The sequence below is a fragment of the Acinonyx jubatus genome, chromosome A1, assembly GCF_027475565.1.
Source record: "Acinonyx jubatus isolate Ajub_Pintada_27869175 chromosome A1, VMU_Ajub_asm_v1.0, whole genome shotgun sequence".
Taxonomy (NCBI): domain Eukaryota; kingdom Metazoa; phylum Chordata; class Mammalia; order Carnivora; family Felidae; genus Acinonyx; species Acinonyx jubatus.
In genome coordinates, this window is record NC_069380.1 from 4,152,948 (window position 1) to 4,179,918 (window position 26,971).

The 26,971-nt window shown below is 43.9% G+C and overlaps 1 protein-coding gene across 8 annotated transcripts in view; it reads left to right on the top strand.

The window, feature by feature from the left end:
* Positions 1-26,971, top strand: part of TNFRSF19 (TNF receptor superfamily member 19) — a 92,481-nt gene that overhangs the window by 21,397 nt on the left and 44,113 nt on the right. For 7 of the 8 annotated variants that reach the window (XM_053207991.1, XM_053208067.1, XM_053208003.1 and 4 more), the window contains exons 3-5: positions 524-634; positions 14,573-14,751; positions 25,073-25,158. In XM_053207991.1, the coding sequence (XP_053063966.1) occupies positions 524-634; positions 14,573-14,751; positions 25,073-25,158 (376 nt within the window). The remainder of the gene's footprint in view (positions 1-523; positions 635-14,572; positions 14,752-25,072; positions 25,159-26,971) is intronic. The other variant, XM_027064550.2, reaches the window with a different exon arrangement.

Below are 26,971 nucleotides of genomic sequence, written 5' to 3' on the forward strand. Positions count from 1 at the left end.
ACAGAGCAACAGTCTGCTTGCCCAGTGCTTCTTACTTAGAAAAGGGAATAGGCCATTCATTTAAAAAGAAAAAAAAAAGACCTCATTCAGGGAATACAGAGGAGAATCAGGTTTATTGATTTATTTGTCCACTGACTTGTTCAGAAAGTGATTTTTCTTCCTAAAGTGAAAATTAAATCGGCCTCACTCCACATTAACATTGACATTCAGTGCTTATATGAACAACACTGATAATGTTGCTGCTTTCTTGCAAAAAAAAAAAATGTGATGAACTTACTTTAAAATAACGTTTTTGGGAGGCACCGGGGTGACTCAGGTGTCCGACTTCAGCTCAGGTCATGGTTTCACGATCTGTAGGTTTGAGCCTTGCATCGGGCTCTGTGCCAACAGTTTAGAGCCTGGAGCCTGCTTCCGATTCTGTGTCTCCCTCTCTCTCCCCGTCTCCCGCTCACCCTCTGTCTCTCTCTCTCTCTCTCTCTCAAAAATAAAAAAATACAACGTTTGGGAAACTTTTTTTTTTCAGGTATGTAGAGTGATTTGCGAAACAGGAGACTGTCGACAACAAGAATACAGGGATGGGTCTGGAAATTGCGTTCTCTGCAAGCAGTGTGGGCCAGGCATGGAGCTGTCTAAGGTAGGTATCGGATGCATGGAGAAGGGGTAGATCTGTGTTTTTAAAATACATTCTTTCTGGCTAGATTCTTTTAGTTAATTACTAGTGAAGATTTGACACCATGAGATAATTCTTGGATCATTAGGTTACTTTCTTTTTTTAATTTGTTGGGGGGGGGGTGTGTGTCTGGTGGCTCAGTGGGTTAATCATCTGACTTCGGCTCAGGTTATGATCTCATGGCTCCTGAGATCAAGTCCCGCATTGGGCTCTGTGCTGATGGCTCAGAGCCTGGAGGCTGCTTCAGATTCTGTGTCTCCTCCTCTCTCTGCCCCTCCCTGGCTCACACTCTGTCTCTCTCTGTCTCAAAAATAAATAAACATTTACTTTTATTTTTAGTTTATTTATTTATTTTGAGAAAGAGCTGATGAGCAGGGGAGGGGCAAAGAGAAAGAGGGAGAGAGAGAATCCCAAGGAGGCTCCGTGATGTCAGCACAGAGCCCGACTCGGGGCTCAATGTCACAAATCGTGAGATCATGACCTGAGCCGAAATCCAGAGTCAGATGCTTACCTGACTGAACCACCCAGGCGCCCGTCCCTATGTTACTTTAGCCAAAGATTGCACAGTTCTCTTTCCAATACCTTTGATTCATATGTCTTACTGAGATAAAGGAAGTAGGTTCCAATAATTAGAATTTAATACATGTTTTATGTAATTTGTGTTATCGTATTTCGTTGAAAGAATAGAATGATTAAGGTGTATTTGCATTAATTAAAAAGAATCAATGTTTACTAAAGATTTAAAAAGAAAGGAGTGATAAGAGGAAATGCTAGTGATATCTTCTCTTACTGGACCTTCTTTTTCTTAAAATGAATATTCCCATTGCTGGTCCAAAAGTAGCACCTACAGTAACCACGTCCCATGGTAGCAGCAGTTACTTTCCAAACCAGGGTTTTTCACATTCTTTTGACAACGTGCATGATTGTTAGTCTCCCCATGTTGGGTGTATGTTACTCCCAAGATCGTTTTAAGTATATTCACCTTGACCACTGTGTGTTAAGAAGCATATTTCAGAATCGTGGATATTCTCACTGACTTCCTCTTTTATGGGCATGTTTGGAGCTAAACATCCATTTGCTTTATTTTCTGACCTTTTGAAGATGTTACTAGTTGTGGATAATTGGTATCTCATTTTGTTCTAAATCATCAGTCTTCCTCGCAGAAAAGGAACAAAAGGTTTTTCTTTTTACTTAGAGTGACGTTCCAAAGAGAAGTCCTTTTCCCCTACAGACTACCCTCCTTTAATGTGGAGTCTTGTCACGCATAGAGTTTTGACCAATGATCTATAACCAGCAGGAAACAAAATGTCATGCGTTCCCCAACTGATTCCCGGTGGATGGCTTTCCTCTGCTTGTTGTGTTAAGTGGTGCCTTTTAGTACCCAGGGCTTTTACATTTGGATTGAAGCTGGCCGACCTTTGGATCCTGTGTTATGTTGACTGTAGCATTTCCACCGCTGGTATTTTTCAGTCTCTGTTGATTGTAGTAAGGTGCATCTTCAGGTGGGTTTTGTTGTGTTGGGCGGACAGGGATTCTTTGGAGCCAACTGAAGGTCTGGGATCAGTGCATAATGTAGTTACAAATGCAGGCAGTGCCCAAGAGGAAAGTAGATGATGAAGTTGCTACCCCTCAGAAGTTCTTCTTTTCCCAAATCTCTGTGCAAATCTGAGTGAAATGTCACAGATGCTGAGAGACGTATAAAACATTTTCGAGAGGCTGCTTCCTTTCCTTCATCCTTTGAATTTAGAAAATATAACCTCCAAGTAATTTCTGGGAAATCAGACCAGACAACGAAGGTTCTATGAGTTCTAAATTTTTTTTTATTTAGTATTAAAAAGAAACCTTTTTAAATGTTTATTTATTTTGAGATAGAGAGAGCGTGTGCGAGCATGAATGGGGGAGGGGCAGAGAGAGAAGACACAGAATCCGAAGCAGGCCCCAGGCTCTTAACTCTCAGCACAGAGCCCGACGTGAGGCTTGAACTCATGAACCGTGAGATCATGACCCGAGCCGAAGTCGGACGCTCAACCGACTGAGCCACCCAGGCACCCCTTTAGCATTTTTATCTAAGCTGTTTTATTAAAAATTTTTATTTAAAAACACCTAACTTTCTAATGAAAAAATAGGATGAAGGTCCTATCAACTCTGATTTTTTTTTTAATAATCCATCTACTGAGATGATCTGGTGATAGTTTTTCTATTTCATAATTTTTCGTGGAATTCCAGAGGAAATGCTTTTCTCTAGGTAGTAATTTCCCCCAAGTGTTGAAATAGGCGTTCAACCCTCTGACACTGGAATCAACCAAAGGGAAGCCATCTGAATAGTTCTGCCTTTATTACTTAGTGTATTTGTTAATATTTCTGTTTCACTATTTACTATCATTTTCTTCATTTAAAAAAGACCAGGACAAACTGAGTGAGAAAGAATAAAACTAAAGGCAATATGTCACTGAAAACTTAGGGTAAGACCCAGGCGGGTGCACAAATGTTACAAATGTATACGCCATGTCCCTGCACAGCCTGGGGTGTCCACCTTGAGGGTAGGCGTCTGGAGCTGACCTTGGCTTCCACCCCTGCGTAGCTCCTAGCAGGCAGAGTATACCTTTGCTAAAGGAGTGAGCAAGTCAGTCAACCTCAGATAGTTTTGGGGAGAAAAAGTGACACTTAAATCTTGTATTATAAAAGTTAATGAGTGTGTGTGTGTGTGTGTGTGTGTGTGTGTTTTAAATTATGTATTTTGCCAAGTGTCTTATCTTGGTTTTAGCTCCTAGTAAATAAAGTTCCCAACTTAGCCTTGCTTATGGCCTAAGGGAGCAAAGAAGTCAAACACGTCATTGGAAGTATATATATTTGTTTCCTAGTTAACTAATCAAGACAAAGAGCTTGAGTTTTTAATAAGCAATCACCTTGGAGCCAGAAGTTTCTAAACTGTCCATTCATGATTTTACAGTTTCTTCTTTCCGGGCTGCCCTGATTAGGTCTTCTGTAGTAACATACATCTTTCAGAGGAAAAAAAATTAAGTTCTGAGTATATTAAAATCAGATAAATCACTTAAATTAGCAAATATATTCAACAGGTTAGTCATGATGTCCAAGTTTTACATTTCTGGCTAAGAGTAAGCTTTTTTTAAAAAAAAATAGTGAAATATTTATAAATAATTGAATTGTTTTTTACTTCTTTCACGAAATATAAGTTTGGATACCTGTTAATCTGTAATGAGATGACTAAGTTCAGTAGTCCTTAGCTTTTTAACTGAGGGTTAAAATTTTGGTTACCTGTGGTGCTTGAAATTTTGAATGCCCAATAAACAGTAAATATTTTAAAGTGAGTTATTAAAAAGTAAAAAAGCTGAATCAAATTACTGATAATCACAACTAAAGTTTTCTTTACATTAAGGGTAAAAAAAAAAAAAGTGCATTTTCACCAGACAGGAAAGCTTTCAAATAACTATTATTCTAACATTATTAAGTTAATTGTTTTGCTGTAGTAAACATAACTTAAACTTGATGTCCATTTTCTAATATCATTTGTCTCTACCCAAAATACCAAAAGACTGGGTTATGAGGTTCTTCAAGTTATAAACGTGTTTATGTCTTAAACCTGAAGCCTGGAAATACTCTGGGTAAGCAGGTAGAGTTAATATTTCCATCTGTGGCTTTATTACTCCTAATGATTATTTTCTTTGGAATGCATTCAATTCTGGTTTGTTTTTTGTTTTCCTCAAGATGCCTGGGCTGACTTTCCCATTGTCAGGTCTCTGCCATTTAAAACATGTAGTTGGGTTTGGGGGAAGTTACCGGAATAACATTCCTAGAGACAGTATGCTTTTTGGTACACCTGACATGTGTGGTCAGTGGTTCCTCTGACCTCTTTTCACTTCCTTTCAATTATTAGATAGTAAGAAGTCTGCACAGAAGCTCCAGGCTCAATAATAACTATTGTTGCTTGTTTAGATTGAGACCCTTCCCTTTGCTACCCACTTTTTTTTAAGTTTATATATTTTGAGGGGGGAGGGACGGGGGGTGAGAGAGAGAGAGAGAGAGAGAGAGAGAGAGAGAGAGAGAGAGAATCCCAAGCAGGCTCCATGCAGAGCCCAACGTGGGGCTGAAACTCACAAACCACGAGATCATGACCTGAACTGAAACCAGATGCCCCCAATTAGCCACTTTTTAAATGATTACCTAGTTTAACCTTTCACCCAGGATACTTTGGGTTATGTGCATGAAAAGTGTTTCTTGTAACAAATATGCACTGCCTCTCAAATATGCTTTCGGTTGTTATTCTGCAATACATATCATGCAACCAATAGGTATTAGCTAACGTTTATTATAATGAGCCAGGTTCTATGTGATATTTATATATTAACTACTGGAGTCCTTTTAACGTATGTCTTAAATAGGGGGTATAATGCCTCCTGTCTTATAGACGAGGAAACAGACACAGAGATGGTTAGTGGGTCAGTCCATTGTCACCGTTAGTAAGTGGTGTGCTGGGAGAAGGCGGTGGGGCCACATGGGAGTAATGGTCTTTTTCTCATTTTGAATAATGCTCGAGTACGGTGCTACGGTCGAATTCGCTGCGATGACGGAATGGTCTGTGTCTCCACTGGCCAACACAGGGGTTATTAGCCACTTGAAATGTATTCATAAACACCTGAAAGGTGGCTTGTGTCACCGGAAGCACTGGGTTTTACATTTTATTGCATTGTAATTGATTAAATTTGAGTTTTGCCACACGCAATTGTGGCTGTTGCATTAGACCCTGCAGCTCTAGAGTGGTGAACGTTCCTCCCAAAATTCTGGCCCAGGACTGACTTCTAAAACAAAGGGATCTCCAAATCATGTTGACCTCATGCTTGTGCATTCCAGGAGCTGCCTTCCTGGTCAGCCTTCTTCCTCCCCTTCCTCGTCTGAGCAGCCCTGGGCCCGGCCACCGCTCTCCAAACACCCACCTGCTTCTCCTTCTGTTTGGTCCGGCCACATGGGCGTCCTGGGTGCGGCTCTTCACACCGGGTGGTGCCCTCTGTGTCCCCCTCTTGTGCCTTCTGAGCTGTCTTCCGGCCTTAGCTCTTTTGGTTTCCAGTTCTTTCCCTGAAAGCCCCAAGCATCCTGGCTACTCAGTCAAGTTCTTTTTAGTCATGCAGGCTCGCGGGTCGTCTTTCTGTGTCTTTGGGAAAGTGTAGGACAGGCCATGGAGCCGAGCGGGGTCAGCTTTGAGGACACTCTCCCATGGAACCATAGTCGCTTCCTCTTCCGTGACGGGGCTTAGGTTTCAAAAGTTTATGAGGAAGAGAATTGGTAATGCCTTCTTCCTATTTCTGAGGCAAAAAAATACAAACTGTCGTTTTCATAGCTCCATAAGCGGTACATGCTGGACGTTTGGAGCCACGAATGTGCACAGGAGAGCTACACGGCTGGCCTTGCGGCTCACGAAAATAAGCAGCTTGGCGATATGTGGGAGAGGATGACTTTTGTTTTCCCCGAGTGACCACATTAGCCTTTTACTTCTTACCGTCTAGAATCTGCGCGGCCACAGCCCCTCCTCCTCACCGAGTATTATTGCCAACAATGTGCTTTTAACATGATCGCCTCCCAGCAGTAAACCAGGAAACTAGTTTTTGCATGAACCACTTGACATAGTCTTCAAGCTTCTGGCACGGTTTTCAAAGGAAGCTTTTCTGACCAATTATTGGGAGGACTTTTGCTAATGGGAAAAAATTAATTCTCGTAAACAACAACACACTTTGCTCCCCACGGGTGCGTGCCTGGCTTCCGATTTCTGAAGACATCTACTTTTTGGAAAGTTGTTTTCATCCCCATGAGGAAAGTCACACATGCACACAAAAAAAATTAGAGTAATTTGCAAGCATGAAAAAGATTCATTTCTGCCATTTAATTACGGTGTTGCTCACTTTATTTCTGTTTAATTATACCTAATCGAGCCCAGCGGTGTTTGGCAGATATTAGCAAGCTCTAGCTTGTAATTTTTCTTTAAAAAACTCAGTTACAGATTTTCATAAACTGGAAGTTGGTGGAGGTGGGGGGGAGGGGCGGGAACTGTCTTTGGTGTTGTTTTATTAAAGGAAATTAAAAAGCTGATTTCTAAATACCAGGCACATAAATCTAATGTGTCATATCCATTTGCATGCGCTAGGCTTTCTCTACGAATAACTTCTTCTCGGTCCAGATTTGAGCTTTTAAAGTTCAAAGAACCAAAGTTAATAACTTACTGGCTTGCTTTCCAAGTGAATAGTGCTTTCGACCCGAGGCCCCCCGAATGTGCTTCCTGGCCAGTCGATGGTCTGTGAGCGTCTCCCCTCTGGTCTGGGGAGCTGCTCCTGGAGCGTGTAGGTGGGATCCACTTGTGTTTTTGCTAAGTGTTGAATTTGCAGAGGGCGAAGAGAGAGAAGGGGATTTGAGGACTGTTTACTCTGAGTCGTTTTGCCACTGGAAAGCCACCAAATGTGGCTTAAAAATATTGGGCAGGGTGTCAGAGCTCCCGCTGCCGCCAGCTTGGGTGGAAATGGCCCAGCTGGACGCAGCCCTTCTCCTGCCTTGGAACCAAGATAAGGAAGCCGCTCACACACACACCCCACGCCGCCCACCTGCACCAGCCCACACGGTCTACGTGGCCCTACCACGTGGGACACTGCCGTGGCCTCTGTAGGCTAGCGCTGCCTACAATAAAGCAATAATGATACTACCAATGAAACAACAACAACAACTTAGGAAATGGTGCCTTCAACCATACTCGTTCATCCATTGTTTGGTCAGCAAACATTGCTGTGTTACTCACCTGCCTGGTATGCGTTGTTAAAGAAGAAGGTATTCATGGCACTTTTTAAGGATGGCAAGGCAGGCTTTAGGGATGGAGGGGGACGGCCACTGTGGGATCTTACAGTGGAGGGGGGAGCCAGGGGGCTCCGTCCCCATGCAGCATGAGCTCACGGGAATGGATCGCCAAGGAGCAAGGGGCAGCGGGTAGAAGATCGCTGAGGGGAAGCGGCCAGGGGCAGGGGGGGCCTGGCCAACGCAAATGTAACAATTCTCTGCTGGAGATGATAAGCCAGGGTGACCGAGCTTCAAACGGAGGAGGAGGAACGTGAGCAGATGTTAAGGGTGGGTGGTTCTGGTGCAGCTGACGGAGCAGAGCATTTGCTAAGGCTGGATTTTGTAAGGAGGTACACAGATGGGCCCAGAGGAAGGTCAAGGATCCTGGCTGAAGTTTGGTCAAGCGAAGAAGCTTCATAAGTACCACGTACTCTGAGAGGCTCTGGGGAGAGAGTGGTGGAGGGAGGCGTCAGATACTGGGGATTGTTCTCTTATTGTAGGATCCGGGGAAGTAGGTAGGACTCCTATAGCTGTGCTTTATTTATTTATTTATTTATTTATTTGCAATGTTTTTTTTTAATGGGTTATTCTTCATGTGTATATTTTCCCACCTCCAAGCTCATCAATAAAAAAGGTTCCCCAGGGACTCAGGGACATCGTAAGTATTTCTCCAAAGGTACCAAGTCGTAATTTCAAAACTAAAGACTCTAGGATTATGTTAAAGGCTAAATGCATTTCTACCACTGATATGAATGGCCAGACCGCGCGCCATAAAAATAAAAGTCGTATCTCTAATGCGGACACCCAGGCTAATGACTAACGCCCCCACTCCCGTCCCGGTCCCCTCCCACGTATCCTCCCTCACTAAACACACATGTGGTCCTTCCAAGGAAATGGTGAGAGGGAGAGCTCTAGTTGTGACCTGGGAAGTTTCAGAGAACCACAGCAAGACAGAGGGGAAAGCCGTAAAAACAGACTTCGCTCAGGAACTATCGCAATAGGGAAAGAGAGGCCTCAGTGTGGAACTGGGCTCAATTCCAAATACAACATAGACAAGAGGGGATTTTAGCCAAGGGGCCAGGTGGGGGGCAGTGGACGGAAAATTCCTAAGAGGAAACATCAGGGGAAAGGGGATTGTGGCTAAAGCAGACCTAACGGGATTCTTGCTGAAGGCAGGCCAGGGTGGCCAGAGGGTGGAGGGGCGGGAAGCAATTTGGCCAGGTATGGAGGGTGAGCAGATAGGAGGGCAGGGGATTCTGGCTAAGCAGGCACAGGAGTCTCAGACATCGGGCTCTGGAGCACAAGGCCCGAGGTTGGGGCCTAACTGGGAAGGCAGCTCCCAGGAGCCCGTGAAGGCTGCTCAGGAAGCTCAGCGGGACCCCAGTCAGCACGGCCAGTTTACTCTCTTTTCTGAGGACTCTTTGTTTTCCCTCACCACAAACCCATTCCTACCATGTCTTTTCTTCCTAGCGGCAGTATACTAGCCTGCTGGGGAAAACCCGCACGCCTGGGGGAGTTGCCCCCTTTCTACCCAAAAGTAACGGAGGGAAGGCCCAAAAGATGGCATGCTGTTGTCATCCGCGGCAGAGTTAGGCCACTGACCAGGGCCCGCGTACTTCAGCGGACGCCCACGGCTGCCCCCTCCGTCCCGGCACTTGGGGTGCAGGGTGAGTGGGCTCCAGCGGAATGGATTCAGCTGTAGCCGCACCATGGCGGGCTCTCCATATGCAGACGCACCGAGGGGGGGGAACTGAAAAACTAGTTGCGGAACAGCGTGTTAAAACACACGCGCGCGGGGGCGCCTGGGTGGCTCGGTCGGTTAAGCAGCCGACTTCGGCTCAGGTCACGATCTCACGGTTTGTGGGTTCGAGCCCCGCGTCGGGCTCTGGGCTGACGGCTCAGAGCCCGGAGCCTGTTTCGGAGTCCGTGTCTCGCTCTCCTCTGTGACCCTCCCCCGTTCATGCTCTATCTCTCTCTGTCTCAAAAATAAATAAACGTTAAAAAAAAAAAAATTTAAAAAAACACACGCGCGCGCGCGGAAGACATTGGGATGTTTCCGGGAGGTTCTCCCAAAAGCTGGTGGCAGTGTTTGCCTGTGTGGAGGGAACGGGACGTGAGACCAGGGATGGGAAGGAAGGTGCACTGTTTGATTTTTTTTTTTTTTTAATACAAATCTTGTGTGCAGTGGAAGTTTTTCAGCATAAAAAGGGATGAAAAGACAGCAGAAACAGTCACTGGCCCCGGGGGAGTGGACACAGGGTTACAAAGGCACAGTCTCAGTGCTCTCTCAGCAGTGTTACTCTGGGCAGGAGGCTGGGGGGCCATTCTCTACGCCGTTTGGCTTTTTTCCTTTTTCTCTCGCTAGTTATTTATTGAACTTAATGGGAAAGGTTTCAAGGCATTTTAACCACCTACTTCTACTGAATGAAATAAAAACATCAAAGTAGACATTTATATTGGGGGGTAATTTAATGTTTATATGCTGTTTACTTTATAGCCTGGATTTCGAATAATTGCAGGGTCTCTGTGTTTATGGTGCTTTAGAAATAAGACAATTAGCTCTAAAAGCGATTGCTGCCATGGACACCATGCTATCACTTAATTCCTCGGAAATACCTTCTCTGACTTTCTGGTTAATTCAATGGTTAATTCAAGATTTCTGGTTGTTGTTTTTTTTTAGTATAATTTTTTGTCAAGTTAGCTAACATACAGAGTATACAGTGTGCTCTTGGCTTCGGAAGTAGCTTCCCATGATTCATCGCTTCCATCCAACACCCAGTGCTCATCCCAACAAGTGCCCTCTTCAATGCCCGTCACCCATTTTCCCCGCCCCCCCATCAACCCTCAGGTTGTTCTCTGTATTTCAGTCTCTTATGGGTTTGCCTCCCTCTCTGTTTGAAACTGCTTTTCCCCTTCCCTTCCCCCATGGTCTTCTGTTAAGTTTCTCAGATTCCTCTCAAATACAGAACGATCGCTTCATAAGTTTCTTAGACCATCATGAAGTGCAAGCATGTTTTAAAAGTTTAGGGGCGCCTGGGTGGCGCAGTCGGTTAAGCGTCCGACTTCAGCCAGGTCACAATCTCGCGGTCCGGGAGTTCGAGCCCCGCGCCGGGCTCTGGGCCGATGGCTCGGAGCCTGGAGCCTGTTTCCGATTCTGTGTCTGCCTCTCTCTCTGCCCCTCCCCCGTTCATGCTCTGTCTCTCTCTGTCCCAAAAATAAAAATAAAAACGTTGGAAAAAAAATAATAAAAATAAAAGTTTAAAAATAATATTAGGTCGGTGTTTTAATGTTGTCTTTCAAAAAGTGACAAATACTTTAGAGAAAATGTATTTTAAACTGAATTCCTTCAAATAATCAATCTCTGTATAAAGGTTCCTAGGAGACCATACGGTTCACTGTACCTGTTCAGTACATTTAGGTATTATTTTGTGATCAACCTCTCACCTAAATCTACTCCAAAATTACTATTGTTGCCAGTAAAACATATAAAATCTAAGCAGAACTAGTAAATTAATATCCAGACAATGAAGGCAAAATTATGATGCATTAGGAGCCTGGCTTTGTTGGTTTTTTTTCATATGTAGTTTGGTCCAATATAGAATGGACTAGAAAGGAGCACCTGGCTGGCTCAGTCCCTGGGGCATGCGACTCTTGATGTTGGGTTCATCAGTTCAAGCCCCACACTGCGTAGAGATTACTTAAAAAATAAAATCTTGGGGTGCCTGGGTGGCTCAGTCGGTTGAGCGGCCGACTTCGGCTCAGGTCACGTTCTCGCGGTCTGTGAGTTCGAGCCCCGCGTTGGGCTCTGTGCCAACAGCTCAGAGCCTGGAGCCTGCTTGGGATTCTGCGTCTCCCTCTCTCTCTGCCCCTCCCCCATTCATGTTCCGTCTCTGTCTGTCTCAGAAATAAATAAGCATTAAAAAAAATTTTTTTTAAATAAAATCTTTAGAATGGACCAAAAAAAAAGCTCCACGAAATCCTCATTCTATGAAGTATAACGACATGTAAATGACACACAATGGTATATGGCAGAAATACGGGGGTCAAAACGGTTCCCGTGTACCATTATAAACTCTGGAATCCAGTCAGGACTCAAAAGTATTTGTTGTTTTTCAAAAGAGATGAGACCCGTCAAAACACCTACTTGTAGTTCTTTCAAGTTGGCGTCCACTTGGCTGTCTGTCTAGTTCGTTTCTCAGGATGGAAGAGGAAGTGAACTGCTGGAGGCAGAGATACTGAGCAGGAGCAAGGATGATAGTTCACTGCCCGGCGGGGGAATTAAAACCACAAACTGCCCACCCAGCGCACGCACTTGACCCAGGCAGGTGCGGCTAAATTGTATTCCACGTTCCGTTGTTAAAAGACGGATAATTCCATTTTAGACCTATTTTATTCAACGAAAATAATTTAGGTGGAAAGTGGTCTTTCTGGTAACCCGGCCAAACACTGGAGCCTGAAGGTCCCCAGTGGGGCTTTATCATACTTAAATCAGAACAATTGGTTTGTTGGGCCGTGCAGAATCTAAAAGGTATCATTTATCTGGTGAGCACTCACCCTGTGCTCAATTTATAATTTACAGCTTGTCTATGTTTTTTTCCCTTTTATTTCTCAAAACAGCCCTGGAGGGCAGGCGAGTACTGACCCCCTGTCGCTGATGTAGCGACTGAGGATCAGAGTTCCCCAAATAGCTTAGCTGACGAGTGGCAGCGTTGGCCTTCAAGCTCATGTGTCTTTGGCTCCATTGTCGGACACGCGTTTTCTTCCATATCAGCCTCGCTGGAAAAACGGCATCTCACGTATTGCCAGCTAAGACACCTTCTTGTCTTTCTCATTTCTCTTTCCCTTTGTTTTGCCTCTTCTGCCCTCTTCCTTTTTCCTTTCTTTCTTTGTTGGGCTGTAACTTGTATACGAGACCCTTCCAGTCCCAGCCGCCTGGATCCAAGTGTGATTTTGAAACTTGGCTCTTGCGTGAACCTTTGGCGTGGAGGTGCCGAACCTGTGGACAGCGAGGTCCCCACGCCCCTACCCAAATGTCACACCTACCACCCTTTGATCCCGGAAGATTGTGACAGGGCGGCTCCCATCTACACTGAAAGAGAGCCTTGGGGTGCACTCGGCTCTCTCGGCAACTAACGTACTGGGCAAAAACCCACTTCTGCCCCCGTGCAGAAGCACAGCGCCCACGTACAAAGCACCAAAACCAGCAGGGACCTCCCTGCAAAGACCTAGTGTACCCCCCAAGAAATTCTTTTTGAATATGTATCTTGGTTGTTTTCCTGGTTGCCAGAGTCATAGATGCGTTTTGCCAAAGAGTAAATTATCAGAGAATTACGAAAATTCAAAACACCTCATAATTTCACTATCCCCCTCTCCCCCGCCCAAAGATAATCTCTAGCGAATCCATTCCTCAAGCCAGATTTTTTTTTTTCCTTCTGTCTGTGCCTTGGTTTAGGACACTAGGGATTAAGAAGGTTGTTGACCTTCTGCTTTCTTGGTCCCCTACCCTTTGTTGTGCATGTTCAGGGCTCACGTGTGAAAGGCGAGCTGAGTAACTGAAATGAGGAAGGAACGTACTGCTCCTCTAAGACGTGAACGAGTTTATTAGCCAAAATATTCTGAATATTTTATTCAGTAGCTTATGGAGTACAGGGACACTACCCTTTGTGTTCGTTTTGATTTCGTGTTTGACCGATAAATACCGCTTAGCTGATTGTACATGTAACTACAGATCAAGGATTTTAGGCATGTAAGTTTTATAGGCAAATGGGCATTTTGAATGAGCGGGGATTTGCATTCTGCATCCAAAGTTTACAGGGGAGGGGCCCAAGAGATATTGGTGGGGCTCTTCTCCTCTGCTGCATTGAGCTGTGTTTGTGGGCTTGCTCGGTATGCTCTCCAGACGGAGAGAGAACGTACCCGACAGATCCCACAGTGAGGTGGTGTGGAATCTGATTCTGGAATTCAACTGGGTGGGTTCAAATCCTGCTTCTAACATTAGCTATGTCACCTGGGTTCAGGTACATACCTTCTGGGAAGCTCCCTACCCCCATTCATGAAATGGGAATAATGATGGTGGTTCTCTCATCGGGAAGAAGTACGGATTCATGAGATAATGTGCACCGAGTAACCCAAGTGATGTTATTGATTATTATTAACCAACTCAATGTCACTGAGTATAATAATTACACTAATTATTAATGCTTTTGTAAGGGATGGACACGTACTTCTCATTCTGTGTTATAACTTATTTTTAAAGCGATTGTGAACACGTGTCTACACCATTCTTTGTGTTGTTGCATCGTATTTGCATTACACGGCAGGCTATGATTTATTTGGTTCTGGACCTTGTGGAAATGAACCATGTGTGCTGCTCATCCTTGGACCTTTGGTGTCACACAGTTGAATCCAAACAAGAATTCCGTATTCTTCTAAGAAATAGGAACCTTCCTACTATCACGCAACCATAAACGGCTGAACATCTCAAGGTGCCCTCTTCTGGGTAGACCTTCCAGGTCGTCAGCTTAGGAAATTTCTTACCCGGTTAGCCTCGGTTTGAAAATATCACTGTTGTTGTAGGGAAACCAGTCTGACAATAAATTTCATAGTAAAAAATAAATAAATAAATGAATAAAAGTGGGGAAAAAAAAAAAACGATCACCGTTGCTATCAGAGTCCGTATTTCCTGCCCTGATAAGTAAGTAAGCGGCTGAGTTTTTCTCTGACTTCAGTTTCTGAACATGCACATGACTGGCTTAATTGGAGAAGAAGAAAGGGCCATAATTCTGCCATAAACTGGCCATAATGCAGCAGCGGGGGGTCCCAGGGGGCCTTTCTTATGCAAATGCTCGTGGCTTCTTGAATAAAGTGGATGACTGAGAATACTTAATGCAGTAAGAGAGATGATTAGCAGCGGGAGACACATTTGAACTTGCCGGAAGAGCTGCCTTTGTGTCCAGGAAAACCCACTCCGTAGTTATTAGACCAGCTCTTCCTTTTATCCCCGCTGTCTTTCTCGTCTTTTTCACGCTTGGGACGTCTGAATAGCGTTCTGGTGCTTGTGAATCCCTGCAGGAATGTGGCTTTGGCTACGGGGAGGATGCCCGGTGCCTGACATGCCGGCCGCACCGGTTCAAGGAGGACTGGGGCTTTCAGAAATGCAAGCCGTGCCTGGAGTGCGCGGCGGTGAACCGCTTCCAGAAGGCCAACTGCTCTGTCACCAGCGACGCCGTCTGCGGGGACTGCTTGCCAGGGTAGGTTGCACGATTTCTCGGCCTCATAATTATTGGCTTAAGTCTTTTAAGGTTTTTTTTAATGTTTGTTCATTTTTGAGAGAGAGAGAGAGAGAGAGAGAGAGAGTGCAAGCAGGAGCAGGAGAGGTGCAGAGAGGAGGTGGGGGGGTGGGGAGAGGGGAAGGGGATCCGAAACGGGCTCCGAGCTGTCAGCACAGAGCCCGACGCAGGGGTCGAACTCACGAACCATGAGATCGTGCCCTGAGCGGAAGTCAGACGCTTACCCCGACTGAGCCACCCAGGCCTCCCTGGATTATTTTTAAGCGGGCTTTTCCTTGTTCCCTCCCAAGTGTGAACCCACACTGATGGGACGCGGAACACATTTGTCGCGTGGTCGTGACTCCATCCTTGCCCGCTGTGCACTGTGGCAGGCGCTGGTTGTAAATAAAGTGAATAAGCGCACCAACAAAGGATTAGCGTCGCGAGACCTTAAAGCGTTCCCTATAAATCCGTGAAAAAGAAAATGTGGACAAGTGGACAAACGAGCGGACGGGCAGGTCACAAAAGAGGAAACACGTGTGGCCTGTGATCAGCTGGCAGTGCTCCTCCTCGTTCGTGATCAGAGAGGTGCGAAGCACAGGTGTTCGCTCATTTCCGCGGGTTTTTGTGAAGCGGCTTTGGGAGAAGCGAGGCGTTGCTGAGGTGCAGAGGCCGAGCGCCCTGCCCGCGTGAAGCTGGTGTCCTAGTAAGGGATTTAGAAAGGGCCAAACAGTAAATAATGGCACAGAAGTGAGTTCTGTTGTAGGAGAGGAACCTGGAGCAGGTGAGGCGAACCAGGCATGCCTGGGGTGGCTGATCAGGGCAGGGGGCTCTGAGCAAGACTCAGAGCAGCTGTGTTGGGGAGGGGCACTGCTGCGGACACGGGATGCGGAGACAGGCCCTGTCGTGGACATGACCCTGGAGTTCGGGCCCCCGAGGAGTCTAGGCTCGAGGTCGCTTCAGAGGCGCGGCTCTCGCTGGACATAGCGAGAGCACGCCACAGGTCACCGAAAGGTGCCGTGGCTCTTGCTGAGGTCAGAGGGGAAGACAGACCTGTGGGCCTGAAGGGCAGAAACAGGGTAGGAAAGAGCCTTACGGGCTACGTGTGATGCTCCGCGATGATTCAGCATCTGAACCGGTGCAAATTGTAATTGTGTAACACCGGAAACACGGGCAGTGGAAGGATAACCAGCTCGTGGCCTCCACCCAAATGAAAATCTTTTGTGCTCCAAAGGATATCATCAAGAAAACGAAAAGACAACCCGCAGAATTAGCGAAACTATTTGTAAATCATATAGGTGACTAGGGACTGTCTCATCTAGAATACGTAAAGAACTCTTACAACTCGCTCATGAAAAGACCAATAACCCAATTAAAATATGGGTGAAGGATCTGAATAGACATTTCTCCAAAGAAGACATTCAGGCAGCCAGTAAGCACATGAAAAGATGCTCAATGTCAGGGAAATGCAAATTAAAACCACATACTTCAAGCCCACTAGAATGGCCGCGACCAAAAAGACAGACAATGACAAGTGTTGGTGAGAAGAAACCGGAACGGTCATCCACACCCGTCCTTTCTCGATAGAGACAGAAATTCAATTAGTGGTTTCCTGGGGCTGGTGGCTGGGGAGCGTGGGGAAGAGTGAGGGGTGACCACTCAAGGGTGCAGGCTTTCTTTTTTTGGTGTGATGAAAATGTCTAACACCGATCATTCCAATGGTTGCATGCCTCTGTGAGTACACTCAAGGCCATTTAATTGTGTACTTCAGGTGGGTGGATTATAAGGTATGTGAATCAGGTATCAGTAAATCTGCCATTAAAAAAAAAAGGAATGGTCTATAATCTCAGACGATGCTGATACCTATGAATATCATCAGCCGGAGTTCTGACCTTGTGCAAATCTGATTGAGGAACACAAACCCAACGTCTGACGCGTCTCCGTTGTTCCTCTTCTACAAGTCTGATAAAAGCACGTGGGTGCCCTTCATCTTTGGGGCAGGGAGAAGAGGTCCTGAGGAGATTCAGGGGGCAGCGGGAGTGCGGAAAAGCACAGGACCCAGGTCTCGGTTTTTACAAAGAAGGAGCCCACAGGGATATGCTGTAGAGTCTGAGACAGGACGCACTCTCCCCAGGACCTCCCACCAGAAGTGCTTCCTCATGCTTAACCTCATTCGTTGTCACCTGAACCCACTGGCTTAGCTTCTGTAATGTTTGCTCATTTTTTAAGTAAATGCTTAGATGTGGGAAAGTCAGATACAAGGGAGTAGACATTTGAATGATGTTTCATAGTTTATTTATATGATTAGTTTAAAATTACATCCTTTCTAGGCCAGCATGAATGTATGAGGCAGGCAATAATTATATAGTGACTTTAACCCAGGCTTTCCAGAGTGTTTTAAAGTGCTCACCCAGGTTGACTATATTTGTGTGAAGAAGGTAAACAGTTGGAACCCGTTTTATAGATAGGAAAACTGAGGCAGAAAGAAAATAAGCAAATGGCATATTGCTCTCAGAAAAATGATGCCGGGGCGCCTGGGTGGCTCAGTCGATTGAGCGTCCGACTTTGGCTCAGGTCATGATCTCACTGTTCCCAGGTTCGAGCCCTGCATCGGGCTCTGGGCTGACAGCTCAGAGCCTGGAGCCTGCTTTGGATTCTGTGTCTCCCCCTCTCTCTGCCCCCTGCTCCCCTGCTCACACTCTGTCTCTTTCAAAAATAAACATTAGAAAAAAATGTTTTTAAGAAAAGGAATAAAAAGCAATAATTAAAAAAAAAAAAAAGAGTCCTCTGCTGTCCTAAGGCTCAGCCCCAATAGGACAGCAGCTGCCTTTTCCCCACAAGCAGTAGGGCGTGGAAATAGTGTGTATCCTGTGCCTCGATGTGAGTGGTTGGAGCCTCAGTGCCCTTGTTCCCAAATGTGTCCAACGACTTCAGGCCAGTTCCTTAATTTCTCTGACACCTGTTCTTCTCACCTGTACGTTGTCATCTGATAATACCGACCTGCAGCATCGCTGGAAGGATCGAGGATACACTGCATGTAAAGCGCCCAGCAGAGTGCCTGGCCCCTAGTAAGCAGTAAATACATATCTGACATCCTCACCAACTGGTGTTACTAGAAGCCAGTGAAAGCTTTATTTACCTGACTGCTTCTTTTTTGGTTTTTTTGTGAGGTGTTTTTAGAGTGTGGCCAGTGGGCCTGCAGCCACCTTCTCTGTCTCCCGTGTTCCCATCCCTTCTCTGCCAAGGGGACATGGGCCCCCGCCTGGAAGGATAACCCAGCCCCTACCAGTTCTTTGCTGCTTCTCGTGACGACGATAGCTGACGTTTATTGAGCATTTATGATGAGTTGAGCACTGTGTGCAGGTTAGCTTATTTAATCATCAAAACCACTTCGTAAACCAGGGATTAATATCAAACCCCCTTTACCAAGGGAAAATTGATCCTTGGAGGGGATAAATGACATGCCCAAGGTCACCCCGCTTGTCATGCTACTGCTGAGCCCCTATGCCTAACCACATGTCTGGTGTCACAGGGAGCCCTCCCCTGGAGCCTCTGTGACTGAGGCTAACCATGCGGCCTGCCACAGCCCTTCTGTGCCCCAGCCCCAGTACACCGTGGTGCCCTGCCAGCCTCCTTGCTCCTGGAAGCTGCCTGAATTGCCTTGGCGGGCTCTCTCATCTTGACATGGGGCCCCCCTTGCCCATTCTCAGAGTATGGGCAGAGTATCCAGCGTGAGATCACTAAGCACCGCACTGTTCTTGGCCCTGACCCTGATGGTTCATCTCCTCGTAGGTATTTGTTCGCTTTCAAGGGGCCCTTGCTGTCAGTTGCTAAGGAACATAAACAGTAGGCTGTCCGTCGGTATGAAGCTGGGTGCCGGTAAGAGAATGGGAGAGAACAGAGTGGTCATCCAGTACGTAGAACATCCACTGCAGAACGTTTGACCGTGGCCTGACTGTAATACACAGGACATGGTGACTGCCTTCCGGGCTGTATTGAGCGAGCTCAGTATAAAATGAGAGCTGGACTGTGGTGTGTTGTTTCCCTGCAGAAATGCTTTCATTGATTGAACAGTTGACGGTTTACAACCAGGTTTTCTTAAAATGGCCCTTTTCAAACATGGCGTTTGTCAGGCAAACTGGTGTTATTTGGATTGAGTTCAATTAAAAATTCTTTTTGAATTCAGTGTTGGAGAAAGTTTTGGGTCTAAAAGATGTATTTACTGTGATTAGGTAAAATCCAGCACGATTTCCTTTTTGTGTGTGCATTAGCCATGTGAACGCCCAGAGTAAAATTCAAAGTTCCCCTATGGATCCCAGTTTAGCCAAACACCTGTGTATGTCCTGATCCCTTTTATTTCATTTTATTTTTCAAATTTTTTATATGTTTTTAATTTATTTTTGAGACAGAGACAGAGCATGAACAGGGGAGGGGCAGAGAGAGAGGGAGACACAGAATCGGAAGCAGGCCCCAGGTTCTGAGCGGTCAGCACAGAGCCCGACGCGGGGCTTGAACTCACGTACCACGAGATCATGACCTGAGCCGAAGTCAGAGGCTCAACTGACTGAGCCACCCAGGCACCCCTCATTTTATTTTTTAAAATTTGTGTCCTTTCTCACTTGGTCAGAAAGCAGAGTTACCAATGTTTCTGTGTCCCTAAAACCATGGCAGTCTAAGCAAGAGAAGGTAAAATATTTTTTAAAGATTGATACGTTTCTTTATCCACTTAATACTTTCAGTTACATATTTTTAAAAGATTTTTATTTTTATTAAATGCTTATTTATTTTGAGAGAGAGAGAGGAAGAGAGAGAATCCCAAGCAGGCTTCACGCTGTCAGCACAGAACCCACGTCGGGGCTCAGACCTACAAACCATGAGATCATGACCTCAGCCGAAATCAAGAGTCGGACGCTCAACTGACTGAGCCACCCAGGTGCCCCTTCAGTTACATAGGAAAACTCTAATTTCTATACCTTCATCTTCAAATTGGAGGATAATTTTGAGGCAACTTTTCTAACAATTAAAAGCACAATGTGATGGCGAGTACATAACTGGTAGTTTAGTAACTACTCGTTTTTAGAATTCTGAATTAATCGCACTTTGTACTAAATAGAAAAAAAGGAGAGTCGGTGGATGGTTTTAAACATTTTGTTACTTTTTTTTTTTAGTTGAAAAGTTAAATTAGAATTAAAAATTAAGTTTAAAAAATCTTAGATTCTGCCATTACGCCATTGGAATAAAGAAGCTGGCAGGGCAGATTCTGAATGCTTTGGTGTAATCTCCGTGCAGCTGCGGATAGGTGCTCTGGGTCACATCCAAGCATCATCTGTCCGTGGGTGCAGCGGTTACATACGTGGGAGCCTCATGAATTGGTGTGTCCACTCCACCTCATTTCTAGTCAGCTTTTCAAGCTATTTCTGCTTAGTGTTTAATGGTCATTTAAACATGATGTGATTGGGGCGCCTGGGTGGTTCAGTCTGTTGAGCATCCAACTTTGGCTCAGGTCACGATCTCACAGTTCATGAGTTCGAGCCCCACGTCGGGCTCTGTGCCGACAGCTCGGAGCCTGGAGCCTGCTTCGGATTCTGTCTCCCTCTCTCTCTGCCCCTCCCCTGCTCACGGCCTGTCTCTCTCCCTCTCAAAAATAAATAAACATTAAAAAATTAAAAAAAAAAACATGGTGTGATTTGCTCACCTTCTAGTTTCATTTCCATAATGGCCCTCAAACTCATAATATATTTTCCATCAGTATACTTTTGGCAAATATATGTGATTCATTTGTTAGGGAAAGCTCAGACCTCAAAAGCGTTTTGTCACGAGGAGAGGTCCTTGTTTTAAAAACATTTAATGACATCTGCATTGGATTCTCCATGCTTTCCATTTCCTTAGTTTTTAAGAAGTTTTAAAATGTGTGTTTCAGTATCAAAATGCGATGTTGAAAATGTTGGGTGTAACATTCTTTTATTTCACTTTCTGTTCTGCTTATTTACAAAAATGAGTTTTCACATGTAAAACTATTTTAGACTGTGTCGATGTTTACTTGTAATTTGGCAGATTTTCTGGCCGAGAGGATAAATAATAGTAGTTTGCATATATTACGATGTTTAGTAAGAAATACATCTGTAATAATACTGTCTTACATTACGCTACGGTTTTTACCTTACTTCACAAATTTTTATGCATTTTTGGTTGTGAAAAATAACATAAGGTTTATCGTCTTAACCATTTTTAAGTGTATAGGTTACTAGTGTTAAGTACATTTACGTTGTTTGGAACAGATCTCTAGAACATTTTCATCTTCCCAAACTGAAACTCTATACCCAGTAAACAACAACCTATCCCCCTTTCCTGCTCCCTTCGGCCCCTGCTAATCACTGTTTATATGAATTTGATTACATACCTAATCTGAGTGGAATCATGTAGTATTTCTCCTTTTGTGACTGCTTTGTTTCACTTAACATAACGTCCTTAAGATTCATCCGTGTTCTAGGATGGGACTGGGACAGGATTTCCTTCCTCCCATCCTTTTTTTTTTTTTTTTTTTTAATTAGAGCAGGTCTGTTCTTTTTAAAACAAAATTTTTTTAAGTTTATTCATTTGTTTTGAAAGAGATGGAGACAGCATGAGTGGGGGCAGGGCAGAGAGAGAGAGGGAGGGACAGAATCCCAAGCGTGCTGCCAGCACAGAGCCTGATGTGGGGCTCGAACTCACGGAACCGTGAGATCAGATCGTGACCTCAGCCGAAACCAAGAGCCAGATGCTTAACTGACTGAGCCGCCCAGGCGCCCCCAGGATTTCCTTCCTTTTCAAGGCTGGATAATATTCCATTATATGGCTACGGCTCATTTTGTTTACCCCTCCATTTGCCCCGTGGATATTTGGACATGCACCTCTTGGCTGTTGTGAATAGTGATGCTAGGAATAAGGGTGCAAATATCTCATCTACACCCTGCCTTCCGTTCTCTTGGAATCAACCCAGTAGTGGAATTGCTGGATCATATGGCCGTTGTATTTTTCGTTTTTTGAGGAACCTCCTTACTGATCTCCGTAGCACCATCTCACTTTCCCACCAACAGTGCACAGTGCTTCCAATTCCCCTCCGAAGCCTCCCCACACTTGATGGTTTCTGTGTTGCTTTGGTTTGCTTTTCAGTAGCCGTCCTGATGGGTGTGAAGTGATACTTCATTGTGGTTTTGAAGTGCATTTTCCTGATGAGGGGTGATGTTGGCTGTAGCCCTCTTTTCATGTGCTTATTGGCCATTTGTATACCATCTTTGCAGAAATGTCTCTTCAAGTCCTTTGCCCATCTTTTAATCAGGTTATTTGATTTTTGTTGTTGAGTGAATATCCTAGACATCAACTCCTTACCAAATACAGGATTTGCAAAGATTTTCTCCCCTAGTGCAGGTTCATTTTTCACTCCGTTGATTGTCGATTGTATCCTTGTGTTTTTTTTAATCCTGGAAAAGAAGATTATTATTTTATTGTCATTTAAAACTTTTTTTTGATATGACCTACTTGGTTTTAACCAGTTTATTGAGGTATAATTGACAATTAAAAAGCTGTACATATTTAATGTATAAACTTGATGAGTTTGGGGATAAGTATACATTGATTGTGTCCTTTCATGCAGAAAATTTCACGTAGCCCAGGTTATCAGTTTTTGCTTTTGTTGCCCATTTCACATATGCCTTTTGATTGCATTTTGACGTCACATCCAAGAAATCATTGCCAAATTCAGAGTCATGAAGTTTTTCTCCTGTTTTCTTTTAGGAGTTTTATAGTTTTGGGTCTTATGTTTAGGTTTTTAATTCATTTTGAATTAGTTTTTGTATAGGGTGTTAGATAAGGTTCCAACTTTTGCATGTGGATATCCAGTTTTCCCAGCACCATTTGTTAAAGACCTGTCTCCGTTTAGGTGGCCTTGGTACTCTTGCTGAAGATCATTTGACCCTATATGTGAGAGTTTATTTCTGGGCTGTCTTGTTCCATTGGTCTACGTGTCTTGTCTTTGTACCAGTATTGATTATTGTAGCTGTAATTGGCTATTGTACTGTATTGTATGTGGTACACTGTGTTGTGTATTGCACTCTATTGATTATTATAGCTTTGTAATATGTTTCAATATCAGGAAGTGTTACTCCTCCACCTTTGTTCTTTGACCATTGCTTTATGCATCACAAAATAAATTTTTAATTAAAACCAGGTGGGAAGTCACCATATTACAATATGGACATATTTTCATAGTCAAATGAAAATGGAAGGTTAGGCAAATACTGAATGTACCTTAGCATTTGAGGTAATTTATCTGCTTTTAAAGAAAAATTTTGCAGGGGCGCCTGGGTGGCTCAGTCGGTTGAGCATCCAACTTCGGCTCAGGTCATGATCTCGCGGTTCGTGGGTCCGAGCCCCGCGTTGGGCTCTGTGCTGACAGCTCAGAGCCTGGAGCCTGTTTCAGATTCTGTGTCTCCCTCTCTCTGACCCTCCCCCATTCATGCTCTGTCTGTCTCTGTCTCAAAAATAAATAAACGTTAAAAAAAATTTTTTTAAGAAAAATTTTGCTTCAACCATAAATCATACAGATTTGCTACTACAATATCCAATTTCATAAAATAATTTCATCTGTCTTGCTCTTTATAAACTTGATCTGCAAATTGATTCTCCAAATCACTATTTTGTCATAGAAAAAAATATATTTTGAAATACATTTACAAGTAATCACTGTTTTCTTAAAATTTTCAAATGTTTATTTGTTTTTTGAGAGAAAGAGACAGAGTGTGAGTGAGGGAGGGGCAGAGAGAGAGGGACACAGAATCCGAAGCCGGCTCCAGGCTCCGGGCTGTTGGCACAGAGCTGGACGCAGGGCTCGAATTCACGGAGTGTGAGATCATGACCCGAGCCCAAGTTGGCTGCTTAACTGACTCAGCCACCCAGGCACCCCTAAATAATCACTGTTAATATTTGGTATATAATATGCTTCCACATTTTTTCAGTGCAAATACATGTATGTAAATTATTTTAGCTGCTTTGGTAAAAAAAAAAAAAAAATCTGAAAGGATCTATACCAGAGTGTGTGTTCGTACAAAATAGAATTATGTTATTCTCCTTTCTTTTTTTCACCTACTGATATTTCATGAGTTAAAAAAAAATATGTATACTAGATCTACGTCATATTCCATTGCCTCGGGACTACCGTGGCTAGTCGTATCGACTGTTATGTACTGAAAGCGTGCCTAACTGGGTTTTTTTCTTTTATAAATAATAACACGATTGCATTGTTGTAAATACCGCGTTACCCACTTGGTTGTTTCTTTAGGAAAAATTTCAAAAAAATGAACCTCCTGGTTAAAGGATGTATAAACTGTTTTATTGGGTTCTGATGGCGTATCGCTGAACTGCCCTTCTACAAGTGGCCTTTATGACGCCACTGGCATCCAGACATGTGCTACTTTGTACTCACTAGTGTTCTGAGTAAAAATGGTACATTTTCACTGCAGTGTGCATTTACTTGATTAGTTTCACAGGGTCTAGCATTTCAGTGTTAAATTTTTTTAACATTTAATTGCATCACGCTTTTTAGTTTTCACTGAAAGTTTTAAATTATGAAATGTTCTTCTTTTTGGGAGTTAATGTTCTTTGCCTGTTTCTATTACAGACTGAAATTACAGACAATGCTATGATTAGCACTATTTTTCAGGGTTATTTTGCCCGTTAACTATGTTGATGGTGCTTTATTTCTTTTTGCTCTTCAACAGTATTTTGTGTGTGTGTGTGTGTGTGTGTGTGTGCGCGCGCGCGCACGCGTTTGTGTATGTGTGTGTGGTAAAAGCTATTATCTCTTCCATTCCAGCTCCTGGGTTTCTTGTCATGCCTACAAAAATAACCCTGTATGAAAGTTACATAAGTATCTCCCTACATTTTTCCATTGCATTTATGGTTTGCTTGGCTCTTTGGGGGCTCTGAATTTCGGGTGTTTAAAAACTAGCACTTGATTTACGAGGGGTTTTGTCGTTTAAGTTACAATAGAATTGCAAAAGACCACTGATTTCCTATTCCCTCACCAGCACAACCATTTCAATATAGAGGGGCTCAGTAGAATTTACAATGTCTAGTGGAATTGATATTTCTTAAATGTTCACCGCATCTAAGGATGTGTCTGTCTAAGATACTGCTATGTTTAAGCCTTTGAATTGCTTTTTTAAAAAAGTAGAACTGGTAATTTGTAAATTATCATGAATCTGTTAGCTGCAACTTGGAGCTTAGAAGGAAGACCTAATGAGGATTATTTTTCTTTCTCTTCTAGATTTTATAGGAAGACAAAACTCGTCGGTTTTCAAGACATGGAGTGTGTACCTTGCGGGGACCCCCCACCCCCTTACGAGCCACACTGTGAGTGAACTCCAAAGGCTTTTAGAAACCTTTCTACAGTTAGCAAATGGAGCACAGTCTTTCTCTACGGTGGGGCTTATAATGCGCATTCTTTTGTCAAGCCTCCAGCAAGATATAAAGTCCTTTTGTTGTGTGCCCCAGTCAGCCAACTGTGTCCCTTGGTTTGACTCTCAGAGGGAAATACAGACACTTTGCTGCCTCTTGTTTCATTCTAACTCTTATCTTCATTCTGGATATGGAACCCGGGCAACTCCAATTAACTAGGTGATCCAAATCCTAATGCGCAAGGTCTTTGCCTTGGCCCCACGAATTCCTGTGTTTTCCCTTCTTAGTCCCCAGGCACTGTTATGTGGCCACTTCCCTGCCTTTCCAGAGACATTCCTGTCCATGATTCACCACCCTCATTAATATATCATTAAGTTAAATACTGGCTCCTTTCATTCACTCCTTCATTTTTCTCATTTCACAGATAAATAGAAAACCCATTGCCTGGCAGAAATACAACTGTGAATGAGAAATTTTTGCCTTTTCTTCTCTGTATTAACATTGATCTTTTTCTATCATATTTTCCCCTTTGATATAAAAAATATTTGGTAGCAGTTCTCAGTTTGCATTGATTTTGAATAGGAAGGAGAGTGGCTCCTGGCTTTTCTTAATCCCACATACAGATCTGGCCAGTGGAAACTCACAGGTGATGGGCCAGGAAAGAAATCAGCAGATGGGCTCCCCCCGGGGCGGGCGGGCTCAAGGCTGGTCTTTGCTGAGCAGGGCTCCAGTGGGTTGTGCTTCCGTGTCCAGGAGGGAGAGGGTGGGAGGTGTTGATCCTATGTATAGGTCGCTCATGCCTTTCTGGAGAGCGTTGGTAATAGACATGTATATATTTGGGGTCTCTTTGGTGTGTTCTTGCTTCTTCTGTGACAAAAGCACCCTCTGAACTAACTGAAAGTGACTGTATTACTGATAAGGCCACATAGTGCTTGTGTTTTCAAGAATGTCACGTAATTTGCAATCCATATTATTATGTCCTTTACCGAAATGCATTACTTTCTATTCTTTGTTTAATGTAGTAGAAAGGCAAAAAAAAGGGGGAGGGGATTCTGAGCTTTACAGAAATGCATATTGGCCCTGTTTTTATAATATGCAAACATTGGCCAAATAATTCATTGCATTTAACAAATGCAGTTTTGACTGTTCTGTTTCAGCCATAATAGGGAAACCGTTGTTTTCCTTAACTTTCCCGCGGCCCTATCACCAGTCTAAATTTATCGATGAGGACACCAGGTCCAGAAAGAAGAATAATTTTCCATGGTTGGCTGGGAAACAGTGGAGACACAATTCAGACCCTCATCTGTCTGTCTAATGTCAAACGTCGTGTCCTTACCACCACACTCTGCTGTCTCCCTAAGAAAAACAAACATGTAATCTACGACATGTTGACTTTTTGTTTGCTTTAATATTCATCATTTAAACCAAAACTCTAAAAACCTAATGTAGAGGAGATGCTTTATGCTACACAGCCCGTAAAAGGACATGTCCTCTTGCCAATTAAAACAGGGCGGCGACCTGGTCATGCCTGTGGGTCAGCTCAGCCATCATTTTGCCCAGAAGGCAAATTAAGATCATGTATTTCATCCCAAAGTACCATTAAAAGATTTAGTAAAGTAACTGCTATTGCCCAGTTTAGAGTTGGAAAGTACTTGGGTTATTTTTTCTCTTTAATTTACTCGGTTTAAATTTAATATGATCTGGTCATAAGTCTGAGGCATTGGAATTTTTTGCCTTTGGGGATCTGGCTAAGCTCGGACATCATAAA